General features: G+C 45.1%; 1 protein-coding gene across 1 annotated transcript in view; it reads right to left on the bottom strand.

Annotated features, from left to right (window-relative positions):
- Window positions 1–14,627, bottom strand: part of NDUFA10 (NADH:ubiquinone oxidoreductase subunit A10) — a 64,806-nt gene extending 50,179 nt beyond the window's left edge. Inside the window, exons 1-4 of the mRNA XM_065413309.1 lie at window positions 14,503–14,627; window positions 8,163–8,331; window positions 7,332–7,547; window positions 5,893–5,979 (exon numbers count right to left, since the gene is read on the bottom strand). Coding sequence (XP_065269381.1) covers window positions 5,893–5,979; window positions 7,332–7,547; window positions 8,163–8,331; window positions 14,503–14,583 — 553 coding nt within the window. The 5' untranslated portion in view covers window positions 14,584–14,627. The remainder of the gene's footprint in view (window positions 1–5,892; window positions 5,980–7,331; window positions 7,548–8,162; window positions 8,332–14,502) is intronic.
- Window positions 14,628–16,648: the final 2,021 nt, after the last annotated feature.

Genomic DNA, 16,648 nt, shown 5'->3' with positions numbered 1-16,648 from the left:
AGAGTGAGGTCTTCTCTCAAAGGTAATGCCACACTGGTGATTAATATCACTGTGAAATGTATACATTAACACTACAGAAGGAATTATGGATACTCATTAATATTATGTTTTAAAGCATGCGGTTGAAGAAAGGAAGGAACAATTCCCACCCAGACAGGAGGGAATGTCACAGCTTTGTAAATTAAGCTAGGTGTGAACAGAAACAATGGAAGCTGCATTTACATGGAGATCAGCAGGGGGATAGGACACTCACAGGAAGGGAAAAGCACCCCGAGTATTATCATGCCTCTTGAAACAAAATCATTGAACTTTTGGTGATATAAACAAGGACAGAAGCCATCGTTGGCATCCATCACTAGACAGATACAAGAAAATATAGCTCTTACAAGCTGAGAAAGATGGGTCCTTCAACTCTCACTAAATATTAAAAACAGTAAGGCATTGATTCAAAGAGAGCCATTTAAGTATACAGAGCAGCGTTTCTCAAACTGGGGGTCCTGACCAAAAAGGGGATTGCAAGCCTATTGTGGGAGGGGTCATGGCATTGCAACGCAACGCTTACTCTTGTGCTGCCTTCAGAGGTGGGCGGCCAGAGAGCGGCTGCTGCTGGCCAGGCACCCGGCTCTGAAGGCAGTGCAGCCACCAGCAGCAGCACAGAAGTAAGGGCAGCATATTGAACAGCTGCCAGGGTCTAAGATGGATGCCTTGTCTCCCTCAAACCTGAAGAGTTTCTCATTGCTGTGGGTGAAACATGCACAGTAAGTCTCCCTCCCCCCCCCCCCCCCCGCCCAGCTTCTCACACACACACACACACGTACGTGTGCCAGAATACATTCCGTGCCTCCCCGTTTGAGAGCCTCTGGTCTAGTACACAGATACTTTGGGGTGTGACCTGCACGCATGGGAACTATGATAGCAAAACACTGTGAGGCACTCAGCATTACAGGTAAGAGGTGACAACTCTCCACTGGTCTGGACTGCACCCCATAATGCGACAGTGGTCTCTTGCAACAGGTGATTTTGTTTTTAACTAAATCCAACATGAATCAGACAAGACATTTGAAACATACAGGGTAAGACAGACAAGGGGTTTTCACTTTCTGAAAAATGTTTAACTGTTCTGAAACAGCACCTCAGAAACAAACTCCAAACTGGCTTATCTACCTGTACTTGACAAAAACAACCATGCAATAAGAACTGATTTGGGGGAAGGTTTTACGCTTCATTTCAGAGTCATTTCTACAGACTTCTGAATCTTTCAGTAGCCCATGAGCTCCCCCTTGAAGCTTCTAAGGACCATTCTCAGCTGGTATGAAATACTCCTGCTTGGCTCAAGAAGCTGTCTCACTTCTCATAGACTCAAACTTTAAAACCGGAAGGGACAATCAAGGTCATCTAGTCTGTCCTCCTGCACATTGCAGGCCACGGAACCTCACCCACCCAGCCACTCCTGTAATAGATTCACAGATTCTAGGACTGGAAGGGATCTCGAGAGGTCATCGAGTCCAGTCCCCTGCCCGCATGGCAGGACCAAATACTGCCTAGACCATCCCTGATAGACATTTATCTAACCTACTCTTAAATATCTCCAGAGATGGAGATTCCACAACCTCCCTAGGCAATTTATTCCAGTGTTTAACCACCCTGACAGTTAGGAACTTTTTCCTAATGTCCAACCTAGACCTCCCTTGCTGCAGTTTAAGCCCATTGCTTCTTGTTCTATCCTCAGAGGCTAAGGTGAACAAGTTTTCTCCCTCCTCCTTATGACACCCTTTTAGATACCTGAAAACTGCTATCATGTCCCCTCTCAGTCTTCTCTTTTCCAAACTAAACAAACCCAATTCTTTCAGCCTTCCTTCATAGGTCATGTTCTCAAGACCTTTAATCATTCTTGTTGCTCTTCTCTGGACCCTTTCCAATTTCTCCACATCTTTCTTGAAATGCGGTGCCCAGAACTGGACACAATACTCCAGCTGAGGCCTAACCAGAGCAGAGTAGAGCGGAAGAATGACTTCTCGTGTCTTGCTCACAACACACCTGTTAATACATCCCAGAATCATGTTTGCTTTTTTTGCAACAGCATCACACTGTTGACTCATATTTAGCTTGTGGTCCACTATAACCCCTAGATCCCTTTCTGCCGTACTCCTTCCTAGACAGTCTCTTCCCATTCTGTATTTGTGAAACTGATTTTTTCTTCCTAAGTGGAGCACTTTGCATTTGTCTTTGTTAAACTTCATCCTGTTTAACTCAGACCATTTCTCCAATTTGTCCAGATCATTTTGAATTATGACCCTGTCCTCCAAAGCAGTTGCAATCCCTCCCAGTTTGGTATCATCCGCAAACTTAATAAGCGTACTTTCTATGCCAATATCTAAGTCGTTAATGAAGATATTGAACAGAGCCGGTCCCAAAACAGACCCCTGCGGAACCCCACTCGTTATGCCTTTCCAGCAGGATTGGGAACCATTAATAACAACTCTCTGAATACGGTTATCCAGCCAGTTATGCACCCACCTTCTAGTAGCCCCATCTAAATTGTATTTGCCTAGTTTGTCGATAAGAATATCATGCGAGACCGTATCAAATGCCTTACTAAACTCTAGGTATACCACATCCACAGCTTCACCCTTATCCACAAGGCTCGTTATCCTATCAAAGAAAGCTATCAGATTGGTTTGACATGATTTGTTCTTTACAAATCCATGCTGGCTGTTCCCTATCACCTTACCACCTTCCAAGTGTTTGCAGATGATTTACTTAATTACTTGCTCCATTATCTTCCCTGGCACAGAAGTTAAACTAACTGGTCTGTAGTTTCCTGGGTTGTTTTTATTTCCCTTTTTATAGATGGGCACTAAATTTGCCCTTTTCCAGTCTTCTGGAATCTCTCCCGTCTCCCATGATTTTCCAAAGATAATAGCTAGAGGCTCAGATACCTCCTCTATTAGCTCCTTGAGTATTCTAGGATGCATTTCATCAGGCCCTGGTGACTTGCAGGCATCTAACTTTTCTAAGTGATTTTTAACTTGTTCTTTTATTTTATCTGCTAAACCTACCCCCTTCCCATTAGCATTCACTATGTTAGGCATTCCTTCAGACTTCTCGGTGAAGACCGAAACAAAGAAGTCATTAAGCATCTCTGCCATTTCCAAGTTTCCTGTTACTGTTTCTCCCTCTTCACTAAGCAGTGGGCCTACCCTGTCTTTGGTCTTCCTCTTGCTTCTAATGTATTGATAAAAAGTCTTCTTGTTCCCCTTTATTCCCGTAGTTAGTTTGAGCTCATTTTGTGCCTTTGCCTTTCTAATCTTGCCCCTGCATTCCTGTGTTGTTTGCCTATATTCATCCTTTGTAATCTGTCCTAGTTTCCATTTTTTGTATGACTCCTTTTTATTTTTTAGATCATGCAAGATCTCGTGGTTAAGCCAAGGTGGTCTTTTGCAACATTTTCTATCTTTCCTAACCAGCGGAATAGCTTGCTTTTGGGCCCTTAATAGCGTCCCTTTGAAAAACTGCCAACTCTCCTCAGTTGTTTTTCCCCTCAGTCTTGATTCCCATGGGACCTTACCTATCAGCTCTCTGAGCTTACCAAAATCCGCCTTCCTGAAATCCATTGTCTCTATTTTGCTGTTCTCCCTTCTACCCTTCCTTAGAATTGCAAACTCTATGATTTCATGATCACTTTCACCCAAGCTGCCTTCTACTTTCAAATTCTCAACGAGTTCCTCCCTATTTGTCAAAATCAAGTCTAGAACAGCTTCCCCCCTAGTAGCTTTTTCAACCTTCTGAAATAAAAAGTTGTCTGCAATGCAGTCCAAGAATTTGTTGGATAGTCTGTGCCCCGCTGTGTTATTTTCCCAACATATATCCGGATAGTTGAAGTCCCCCATCACCACCAAATCTTGGGCTTTGGATGATTTTGTTAGTTGTTTAAAAAAAGCCTCATCCACCTCTTCCACCTGGTTAGGTGGCCTGTAGTAGACTCCTAGCATGACATCACCCTAACCTCTGGCTGAGTTACTGAAGACTTCAAGTGACAGAATCCACTATTTACATTAGTTTAAACCTCCAAGTGACCCATGCTCCATAGGAAGGCGAAAACCCCTCAGGGTCTCTGCCAGTCTGACCCAGGGAAAATTCCTTCCCAACCCAAAACATGGCAATCAGATAGACCCTGAGCATGTGGGCAAAACCCACCAGACACACATCTGGGAAAGAATTATCTGTAGTAACTCAAGACCCCTCCCCATCTAATGTCCCATCATCGGCCGCTGGAGATATTTGCTGCTAGCAATCACAGATTGCCTACGATGAGCATGTACGCAGTCTCATCTTACCATCCCCTCCATAAACTTATCAAGCTCAGTCTTGACACCAGTTAGGTTTTTTGCCCTCACTGCTCCCCTTGGAAGGCTGTTCCAGAACTTCAATCCTCTGATGGTTAGAAACCATCTAATTTCAAGACTAAACTTGTTGAAGTCCAGTTTATAACCATTTATTCTTGTGTCCACATTGGTGCTTAACTTAAATAACTCCTCCCCCTCCCTAGTATTTATCCCTCTGATGTATTTACAGAGAGCAATCATATCTCCCCTCAGCCTTCGTTTGGTTAGGCTAAAAAAACCAAGCTCTTTAAGTCTCCTCTAATAAGGCAGGTTTTCCAGTCCTCCGATCATCCTAATAGCCCTTCTCTGCACCTGTTCCAGTTTGAATTCATCTTTCTTAGACACAATATTCCAGATGAAGTCTCGCCAGTGCCTTGTATAATGATTCTAATACTTCCCTGTCGCTACTGGCCTGATACATCCTAGTACTGCATTAGCCTTTTTCACAGCTGAATCACACTGGCAGCTCATAGTCATCCTCTGATCAACCAATACATTCAGGTCTTTCTCCTCCTCTATCCCTTCCAACTGATAAATCCCCATCTTATAGCAAAAATTCTTGTTGTTAGTTCAACTTCTGAGTTGAAGCATCTCAATAATTCCACCAGGGGCAGGGAAGGCAGGCACCAGATGCATCATGGTCAAGTGCACCGAGCACAGAGCTGGGAGCCAGGAACTCCACTCCTGAGTTTTATTCCCAGCTGTGTGACAGTGTGGATTTAATAATATTGTATTGTATCTTTCTCCTGCCTGCTGATCATCAAGTTAGCTCTTCCTCCTAATCTGCCCCCTTTCCCTTGCAGTTTTACTCAGGGACTATTTCCATAGCAATAGATTATGATTTCATGAAAGAACAAAAAATTATGGTATCACTGAATCCAGGCAAGACTAAGGGGATAACCATAGGAGAACTGTCCCCTATATATACTCATATGTTGTGATAAGAAGTGTGAAAGGAAATGTAGAACATCACACCACAGATTAAGAGGCCTGGGTAATCATTAAAAAGACCGTAGAAGCAACTTTGTTTGATTTGTTAAGAATACTGTTAAACCCCATCACAAGATGGCTTGCCCTTTAAATGGAATTGGGCCGAGCCCTAATCAGCTGTCTCCCAGCTGGCGCTATGTGGCCAGAGATCAGGTAATAGCTTGAAGATCACCTGGTCCTCAGAGGCAGCAAGAGCGCAATTAGGGGGAGAGTTGCAAGGACCAGGAGTGCTTCTGCAGATGTTCCCGAATCAGGGAAAAGAACACAATTGATAGGAGGAACTTGTGTTCAACAACTTTAATGTTAAAGAAATAAAACTGAAGCACTGAAGAAAAGGGACTGGAATCCTGCAGCTAGAGAGTTCCTTGGTGCACAGGTCAGTAGCATGGCCCACTGGCTAAATGACACCTTCAGACATTAAGGATTCAGACTTGCTGCCTTTCCATCTGTTTACATGGCCATCATATTCCTCAGACAGTGTTACAAATTAAGTTTCTTTTTGCAGATAGGGACTTACATCTTTTGTGGATATAGCCTTGTTGAAACATCGCCTCCATGAACACAAAGTCGCTGTAGACGGAGCGTTCCATCACTACACCTTGTCCTATGATTACAAACAGGTTCTAATCATGAAAGGCTCAATAAAACTATGCTGCAACAACATCTCAAGTCATAGCTATTAGATAATAAGCAACAGTCAGGCTCTTATAATTACATAATCTTGGAACACACTCTTCTCTGGGCAAGTTAACGTACCAAAAGAGTAAAGATTTCACCCCTCAACATAATATCAGACATACGTTCAAACGAACATACATCTCTAGCACTACTGAACTTACCAATTGATCAATTCTATTCAGGTTTTTATAGCACACCTATCACCATGATATCCAAATACCTTCCAATGATGCAATAAGCAATACATCATGAGGAGACCCCATCTGAAATCTAGTTTGTTAATGTGAAGGCAAGGATATTATTGTTCCTCCTTATAGGAAAGAGCTCTCGTGTTTAAAATACACTCAGATACTACAGTGAGGGCTACCCTAGAAATACATGTAAAAAACATAGCAGGTGCAAGATGGCTGAGTTAATGCTGCTGCTGGAACCTTAAAAGTATAGTTAGGGTACAAAAGTGGCTATGGAAATAGCAACTTCTTACCTAACCAACCTGTTCCTCTCATTTGCTTACTTTACAGTGATTAGAATAAGATTGTTAATTTTTATCTCTGTTATTGAGGCAAATCTGATACAGCTATCGAAGAGGGAGACAGATTTTTTTTCTGGCTTACACGTCATCACAGAATCTGTATTCTTGGTGATGTGTGAGCCAGAAACACCACAGCTTACCTTTCAGATTCCAGGTCAAGCTTGCAAGACTGAATGTTAGAAAAACCACTTTTCCCCCCCCCCCAAGCTTCCAGATCAATTCTGCTTAGTCACAGAGTGGCCACAGGTATGGACCCTTACAAGGCAAAGCGTATTTTTATCCTGAAAGATGGCTGTACAATTTCAGTTATGTATTTTTGGGCTTTGATTTTAACTGTGCCACCTTAATGATTATATTCAAAAAGCCACATTAACAGGTCTAAGTGCAGTTTCCTCTGGAAAATTCTGCCAAGCTGACCTGACAGATTACCAACCTAACTCTGCTCTCCCCCTGAAAGAGCTAATGAAGCTCATCATCACAGTGTGATGCCTTTTAGACAGGCATAATGAAAAATAGCATAGTTTATATTCTGAATAGAACTGCTATTTTGTTTTTTAATAATTCAGACGGTTTCTCATTTTTAAACACTACTTTATAAAAAGGACTATTCAAAAAACTAATGGAATAATGAGATTTTATATTTTAAAATACAGCTATGGGAGGCAGCTAAACGGTTAAAGGCAGCTTAATCATTTTAATAACTCTAGAATCCAAATTCACCAATTAATTTAGAAATGAAACTTAACCTGTAGACAGGAGGAGCTCCAGTGCGTCGGAATACTGCAAAACACGGTTACTGTACAACCAGGCTTGTAGGCGATATGAATTTCCATCAGGACATTTAGGATCATTGTAAAATTTCTCTAGACTACAATGGCCATTAAATTTCTCATCCAGTAGTGTTCCATCTCCTGTGACCCTGTCCAAATAATGCACATCTGCTTCTGGGAAATACTGCATACCTGAGACAAAGAGGAATCAAGATCATAAAATTGTTTGCTTTAGTTTAAACTGGACATTTCCTATTCATTTTAGTTATTTTTAAAACTGTAGTTTAAAGTGAAATTATTTTATTTACAGGCATGCAAACATAACTCATCTCCACAAGTTCTGAGCAAAATATTACTACACAATGTTCTCCAATGAATACATCTTTCAGTTTCTTCTTCCTTCTTCAAAAGTGGCCTCTAAGCTGTTGTTCTGAGCAGCCCTTTCCCTGTCCACCGTTCTTATAACCCCACTCTATTGCTGAGAGAACATTCTTACTGCAGTGTAACCCAAGACAACCTACTGAGAAAATTCCCACTGACTTCCTTAGGGCCAGGATTTCTTCCACCAACACCCCTAGAACTGCCCACACATTTGGAAAATGTGACATCCAGAAATCCCAGTTTGCCATATATTTGGTATTCTCATTGCCAGTCAAACCACTATATTAACTGTGGCAGCAAAGAACTATTCAAGCCACCCCAAACCACTGATACTTGATGAATCAGTGCCTTTGCTTGTACAAGGATTGCAATAATGTGTTATGTTCCATAAAATATTATAGAGGACAGAAAAAGAATCAGCCATACCTAGCTTTTCTGCTATTTGTTGTGCAAGTTTGCCCTTCCCAGAAGATAAGTTGCCATCCACAGTAAAGATTTTGCTGTATTTATTGAACTTTTTAGTAGATCTCTCTCCCAGCATATAAGCCAACCAGCCATACCGCAACTTCTGTTGAGCGCTCACGTGAATTTTTGCCTGCAAGAAAACACAACAACCAAACTAATGAATTCAAGTTGTTGATTTTAACATAATATTTATATTAATACAATGACCCAGAGGCCCCAATCAGGATCAATGCCTATATCAGTGTGTATAGCGCCTAACACAATTAAAGGCATCATTCCCGCCTTGGAGCATTTAGTTTTAGGACCTGATCTTGTAATCAGATCCATGAGAGTATAACCATCTGTCCTGCAGCCCTGATTGTAGAATCAGGATCTATTAAATGATTAGATTTGTTTAACTGTAGCATAACCCAGGAAGTGAAGAAAATAGTATCTAATAGAAATCACGAGTGATTTAAAGTGATTGAATATGTTACCACAAAATAGAACTTGGCCAGAAGGAAAGGATTGATATCCCTAGTCTAAAAAGTGCCAAACATCTTAAATGACTTATTTTAAGGTACAATTTATTTACTACTAATTTTATACATATCTATGTCCACTACTCAGGCCAGAAGAGACCATCCTGATCATCTTGTCAGATCTTCTGCTTACCAGTCCATAGAACCTCACGCAGTAATTTCTGCATCTGTGGAGCCATAGCATATATTTCAGAAAGACATACAGATTTGTTTTAAAGATTTCAAGCAATGGAGAAACCACCACATCCTTAGGTAAGCTGTTCTAATGGTTAATTGCCTTCACTGTTAAACATTTGCTCCCAATTTCTACTCCAAAATTGTCAAGCTCCAACTTCCAACCATTGGATCTCCTTATGTGCCTTTTTCTACTAAGATTAAAGGGCCATCTATTAACAAAAATTGCTTCTCCGTGTTCATACCTGCAGACAATGATCAAATCACCTCTTGACCTTCCTTTGGATAAACTAAATAGATTGAGTTTCTTTAGTCTCTCATTGTAAGTCAGTTTTCCAGATCTCTAATGATTCTTGGAGTTCTTGTCTGAACTCATTCCAATTTTTCCAATTCCCTTTTGAAGTGCGGACATCAAAACTGGACACAGCATTCTAGTAATGCTCTCATTGGTACTACATACCGAGTCCGCAGGTATCCACTTTATATCCATGGACCATTTCTGCAGACAGTAGCCTGGATGCGAATACAAATTTTGTATCCGCACAGGGCTCTGACGGTAAGAGCTGAGCGGGCAGCTATGAGGAACTGCAGTATGGATCCTCCACCTGCCCTGGGCGGGGATCTGGGGAGCACGGAAACTGGGCGGGGGGCTGCTTGGGCCCCCTGCCCAAGGTAGGTGGAGGGTCCGCCGCGGCTCCGCACAGCTACCCGCCCGGCTCTTATCATGGCCAGGCTACGACCCCGAGCACCACCCCCCCGGGCCAGGTCTGGGAGAACCACGCTGGCAGCTGTGGGGAGCCTGGGTCTCTCCACCTACCCTGGGCGGAAGGCTGGGACACTGCCTGTGGGCTGCTCGGGCCCCCCGCCCAGGGCAGGTGGAGGGTCTGCAGTGGCTCCCCACAGCTGCCAGTGTGGCTCTCCCAAACCCAGCTCTGGCCAGGGTGGGGGGCGGCTGGGAGCCGCAGCCCGGACACAGTAAGAAGCTGGGTGGGCAGCTGTGGGGAGCCTGGGTCTCTCCACCTGCCCTGGGTGGGGGGCCTGAGAAGCCCCCGGGCAGCTCCCCAGGTCTCCCCCTCCCAGGCCAGCATGGAGCCCAACTGGGGAGCTGTTGTGGACCCTTCACCTGCCCGCGGTGCGGAGGGGGGACCTGAGAGCAGTCCCCAACCTTGTCCCCGCTCCCCAGGATCCCCACCCAGCCGAGGGTAGGTGGAGGGTCCGTGACGCCGCGTGGGCTCCCTAAAGCTGCCTGCGGCTCTCACCGACCGGACTCCGGCAGGGGGATGCGTGGGAGCCTCAGCCTGGCCCCCAGTGTAGAGCCCTGCAAATCCACGGATATCCGCAAATAATTTTTGCAGATAGCAGATTGGATGCGGATACACATTTGCGTATCCACGCAGGGCTCTAGTAATATCACCTCCATATTCCCACTTACTATTCCCCTGTTTAAACATCAAAGAATCATCTTTACCCTGAGCTACAGCACTTCACTGGGATCTCTTGTTCAATTGGTTATCTACCACGACTCATAAGTACTTTTCAGAATTAACTGTCTTTTTTGTAGCGATAATCAAGGTAGCTCATTACAGTTTTCTCTCTTAATTAATTCGCCTCTTAGAGTTGGTAGGACAACTCCCACCTTTTCTTGTTCTCTGTATGTGTGTGTGTGTGTGTGTATATATATATATCGCCTTACTATATGCTCCATTCTATGCATCAGATGAAGTGGGCTGTAGCCCACGAAAGCTTATGCTCAAACAAATGTGTTAGTCTCTAAGGTGCCACAAGTACTCCTGTTCTTTTTGCGGATAAAGACTAACACGGCTGCTACTCTGAAACCTTTCAGAATCAGTGCATTCCAGGATACAGTACCCTTTATCTTGTAAGTGTGACCTACGAGATCCGACACTTCATATGGCTGTTCTAAAACGTGTTCTTCAATTGAGCCCTTTTCCAATTAATCTAGATTACGCTGTATAACTGACACAGTCCCCATCATTATTTACCACTCGACCAATACGAACAACATCTGCAAACCTTACCAACAGTGATTTTAAATTTCTCCCAGGCCACTAAAAAAAGCTATTGAACAGCATCAGCAGGACCTACTAAAAATACCCCCATTGGATGATGACTCCCCACATATAATTACTTTCTAATTTGTCAGTTAACCAGTTTCCATCCAATCCACGTAATATGAGCTACATTGCTATGCTAGTGCTATGTAAGCGATCATATTCTATGCAACAGCATGTCCACGTTTAGAGATTTACAATTAAACTGAAGGGATCAACCCGCACAGTCTCATAATGTTCTGCTTGTCCATGATGAACAGCTTTCATAGAATCATAGAATATCAGGGTTGGAAGGGACCTCAGGAGGTCATCTAGTCCAACCCCTGCTCAAAGCAGGACCAATTCCCAACTAAATCATCCCAGCCAGGGCTTTGTCAAGCATGACCTTAAAAACCTCTAAGGAAGGAGATTTCACCACCTCCCTAGGTAACCCATTCCAGTGCTTCACCACCCTCCTAGTGAAAGTTTTTCCTAATATCCAACCTAAACCTCCCCCACTGCAACTTGAGACCATTACTCCTTGTTCTGTCATCTGCTACCACTGAGAACAGTCTAGATCCATCCTCTTTGGAACCCCCTTTCAGGTAGTTGAAAGCAGCTATCAAATCCCCCCTCATTCTTCTCTTCTGCAGACTAAACAATCCCAGTTCCCTCAGCCTCTCCTCATAACTTTTGTGCTCAAGCCCCCTAATCATTTTTGTTGCCCTCCGCTGGACTCTTTCCAATTTTTCCACATCCTTCTTGTAGTGTGGGGCCCAAAACTGGACACAGTACTCCAGATGAGGCCTCATCAATGTCGAATAGAGGGGAATGATCACGTCCCTCGATCTGCTGGCAATGCCCCTACTTATACAACCCAAAATGCCGTTAGCCTTCTTGGCAACAAGGGCACACTGTTGACTCAAATCCAGCTTCTCGTCCACTGTAACCCCTAGGTCAGGGGTAGGCAACCTATGGCACGCGTGCCGAAGGCGGCACGCGAGCTGATTTTCAGCGGCACTCACGCTGCCTGGGTCCTGGCCACCGGTCTGGGGGGGCTCTGCATTTTAATGTAATTTTCAATGAAGCTTCTTAAACATTTTTAAAACCTTATTTACTTTACATACAACAATAGTTTAGTTATATATTATAGACTTATAGAAAGAGACCTTCTAAAAACTTTAAAATGTATTACTGGCACGTGAAACCTTAAATTAGAGTGAATAAATGAAGACTCGGCACACCACTTCTGCAGAAAAGGACCTAGGGCAGGGGTCGGCAACCTTTCAGAACTGCTGCCTAGCCACTCGGTCTCTAGTCTGTAGCAGTGAATGGGATTCTTCCGTCCTAAGTGCAGGACTCTGCACTTGTCTTTGTTGAACCTCATCAGGTTTCTTTTGGCCCAATCCTCTAATTTGTCTAGGTCCCTCTGTATCCTATCCCTTCCCTCCAGCGTATCTACCGCTCCTCCCAGTTTAGTGTCATCTGCAAACTTGCTGAGAGTCCAGTCCACGCCATCCTCCAGATCATTAATGAAGATATTGAACAAAACCGGCCCCAGGACCTACCCTTGGGACACTCCGCTTGAAACCGGCTGCCAACTAGACATGGAGCCGTTGATCACTACCCGTTGAGCCCGACAATCTAGCCAGCTTTCTATCCACCTTATAGTCCATTCATCCAGCCCATACGTCTTTAACTTGCCGGCAAGAATACTGTGGGAGACCGTATCAAAAGCTTTGCTAAAGTCAAGGAATAACACATCCACTGCTTTCCCCTCATCCACAGACCCAGTTATCTCCTCATAGAAGGCAATTAGGTTAGTCAGGCATGACTTGCCCTTGGTGAATCCATGCTGACTGTTCCTGATCACTTTCCTCTCCTCTAAGTGCTTCAGAATTGATTCCTTGAGGACCTGCTCCATGATTTTTCCAGGGATTGAGGTGAGGCTGACTGGCCTGTAGTTCCCCGGATCCTCCTTCTTCCCTTTTTAAAAGATGGGCACTACATTTGCCTTTTTCCAGTCATCCGGGACCTCCCCCGATCGCCATGAGTTTTCAAAGATAATGGCCAATGGCTCTGCAATCACATCTGCCAACTCCTTTAGCACCCTCGGATGCAGCGCATCCGGCCCCATGGACTTGTTATCGTCCAGTTTTTCTAAATAGTCCCGAACCACTTCTTTCTCCACAGAGGGCTGGTCACCTTTTCCCCATACTGTGCTGCCCAGCGCAGCAGTCTGGGAGCTGACCTTGTTCGTGAAGACAGAGGCAAAAAAATCATTGAGTACATTAGCTTTTTCCAGAGCCTCTGTCATTAGGTTGCCTCCCTCATTCAGTAAGGGGCCCACACTTTTCTTGACTGTCTTCTTGTTCTCCCCCACTGAGCTTAGTAAAACATCACTAGTTTTCTCATCATCATCAAAAAGAACAGGCAAGAAGATTGTGTTTTTAGACTGGTAAAAATGAACATGTTTGCAAGACTGAGCTCTTAAATGTAGAGCTCTAAGAATAAAGAAAATAAATAGCGCTTTGCTACTCTATAGTACCCTCCAGCCAAAACTTTCCAAGCACCTTCCAAACATGGGTAAATCAAGCCTCAAGTCTTTGGAATAGTACCGTAGTAGTGTATCAGGGGCTCCATTTTACAGATAAAAAACTGTGCTGGAGTGGTGAAATGACTTGTGAAAAGAAATCTGTCAGAGCAATGAGCAGAATGCTGATTTTTCTGACTCCCAGCCCTGTGTCTTAATAACAAAACCATTCTTCCTGTCCAAGTGATCTGCTAATGATTACATGTAACATGTAGCCGAAGTCTTAGAAAACACAAGGAGTGTCTTCAGATTTGTAATGAATTCCAGGTTAGAATACGAATTAAGTTTACCTAGATGTGTGTGTGTGAATATTTTATATATATCTATATCTATATAATGTGGGTGCCAAACATGAATTTTATAAAGGATCCTCGTGTCACTTTTTTCACTCTGAACCCTTGCAAAAGGTCGAGTGCATCACTTCTGTGGTATCCAGTCACTTGTGACAGCAAGATGCGATACCGATCCAGTACTCTTCCCCAGGATTATTACTAAACACGGCTTGAGGTAACATTTGAAGGACACACGAAGTTATAGAATTTAAGGCCAGAAAGAACTAGTCCCACCTCCTGTAGATCACAGATCACCTCCTTGACCCAGCCCCTGCACATTAAACCCAGCCACCAAAATGAGACCAAAGTATTACAGCCTACAAAAGACTAGACTATTATGTGCCACAGGAGGGGCCAAGATGCACCAGTGCCCGAGGCCCCCCACAATGGCAGGAATTTCTCCCCAGATGAGCCTGGCAAGCGACTCACACCCCAGGCTGCAGCGGAAGGTGGGAACCCGCCAAGGTCACTGCCCGTGAGTCCTGGGGGAAATTCCCCCCGCCCCGTACGGGGACCTGTCAGACCTTGAGCACGGGCGCTGGGCCCGGCGCTGCACAGAGATAACGAGTGACCCGCTGCCAGGGTTCGCCCTAGGACGCGGAACGCCGCAAGCCCCCCGCCCCGCCTCACCACTCGCACGGCGCCGAGCCCCGGGCGGCCCCGAGCGGCCGCAGCCCCTGGGCGGGCGAACTTCCCCAGGCGCAAGGACATCGCGGACCCAGCACAGCGCCTGGAAGACGCTCTTCCGCTGCGACCAACGCGACGCCTGCAGCGGAAGGACCCACAGGCGGGGGCCTAACCGGGTGCTGGCGCGGATATGACGTAAGAGGACCCGGTGCATAGGTGACTTTGGCGAGCGCCTGAGTGGATAGGGCGAGTTGTGGGTGAGGCGCCTGCTCTCAGTCCCTCCTCCGCTTGGTTCCTCTCCCCTGACCCTCCCCCCGCCACGGGGAGTGTCCCGTTCGGCCGGGCGTGGGGCTCTCCGAGCCCCGCTGCGCCACCGAGGGGCCAGCGCCGGCTGGGGGTGCCCCCGTGGGCCGGGCCGGAGCATGGCCACTCCCTGCGGGCTGGAAGGGTGGGCCAGGCCCCAGGATACCCAGGTTCAAGTCCCTGCTCTGCCACAGACTCCCCCTGTGACCTTGGCCAAAACACCAGTCTCTCTGTGCCTCAGTTTCCCCAAGTGCCGCATGGCAACAGCGGCACTGCTGCCCTGCCTCATGGGGGGGGGGGGAGGGGAGTGATTCAAGAGCAGGGCAGGTTCAGCTGCTACACTGATGGGGGGTGGATAAAGTACCTGTGGGACAGGGTGTAATGATCGTCATGCACTCCCTATGTCAGGGGTAGGCAACCTATGGCATGCATGCCGAAGGCGGCACGCGAGCTGATTTTCAGTGGCACTCACACTGCCTGGGTCCTAGCCACCGGTCCGGGGGGCTCTGCATTTTAATTTAATTTTTAATGAATCTTCTTAAATATTTTTAAAACCTTATTTACTTTACATACAACAACAGTTTATTAATATATTATAGACTTAGAGAAAGAGACCTTCTAAAAACGTTAAAATGTATTACTGGCACGCGAAACCTTAAATTAGAATGAATAAATGAAGACTCGGCCCAGCACTTCTGAAAGGTTGCTGACTCCTACCCTATGCCACCCCAGGAGAGATGAGCAGTCCACTCCACTTGCCAGGGAGGAGTAGCTCAACTGTAGAGCCACCCGTTATTTGTTAGCCCTGAGGATATGCGTGCCCCTGCACAGAACAAAGGGCAGACAATGGCCCTACCATGTCTTCAAAGAGGTTACTTTCTAAGGCCACTGTCCTGCAATCAGCTCTATAGGGGAGCGCCCCACCCCACCCCACCCAAATTCTGTTTGAAATCAGTGGTGCTCTGCATGAGTACAGGAGTCTGCCTGCCCATTGCTCTAGGCAGCTGTAACCAATGTTAATTCCCAAACTATCTCCACTGTTTAACACTTAAAAGTGCAGACATGCTACCCCAAACGACACAGACACCTTGTATACAGTATTAAAGAAAAATAAAGCTATGGGAATCACCATAGGTTAATTATTCAAGTCTGACACCATACTTAATACAATTCAACTCACTGGGTTTTGTTTTTTTGGTGTGACAAGCTACACAAGGATTGCCAGAAAGTAAAAAGAAATGGGTCAGGTTATCTGTCAGAGGTAGGTACAACCAACCCAGGACAGAGCTACATGCGCATTTCTTTATCATTACTGTCCATTCCTGTTCCGGTGGCAAGTTTCTGCGTAGTGTGATGCTACTTTGTGGTTCCACAAACAGTGGAAACTCAGTCAAATTACAAAGGATGAATATAAACAAATAACACAAGTATGTAGGGACAAAATTAGAAAAGCCAAGGCACAAAATGAGATCAAACTGCCTAGGGACATAAAAGGAAACAAGAAAACATTCTACAAATACGTTAGAAGCAAGAGGAAGACCAAGGACAGAGTAGGCCCGTTACTCAATGAGAGAGGAAAGACTATAACAGAAAATGTGGCAATGGCAGAGGTGCTTAATTCTTTGTTTCGGTTTTCAACAAGAAGGTTGGTGGCAATTGGACGTCTAACATAGTGAATGCCCGTGAAAATGAGGTAGGATCAGAGTCTAAAATAGGGAAAGAACAAGTCAAAAATTACTTAGACAAGTTAGATGTCTTCAAATCACCAGGGCCTGATGAAATGCATCCTAGAATACTCAAGGAGCTGACTGAGGAGATATCTGAGCCACTAGCATTATCTTTGAAA

The sequence above is a fragment of the Emys orbicularis genome, chromosome 11, assembly GCF_028017835.1.
Source record: "Emys orbicularis isolate rEmyOrb1 chromosome 11, rEmyOrb1.hap1, whole genome shotgun sequence".
Taxonomy (NCBI): Eukaryota; Metazoa; Chordata; order Testudines; family Emydidae; genus Emys; species Emys orbicularis.
This window is presented reverse-complemented; position numbering and strand designations above follow the sequence as displayed.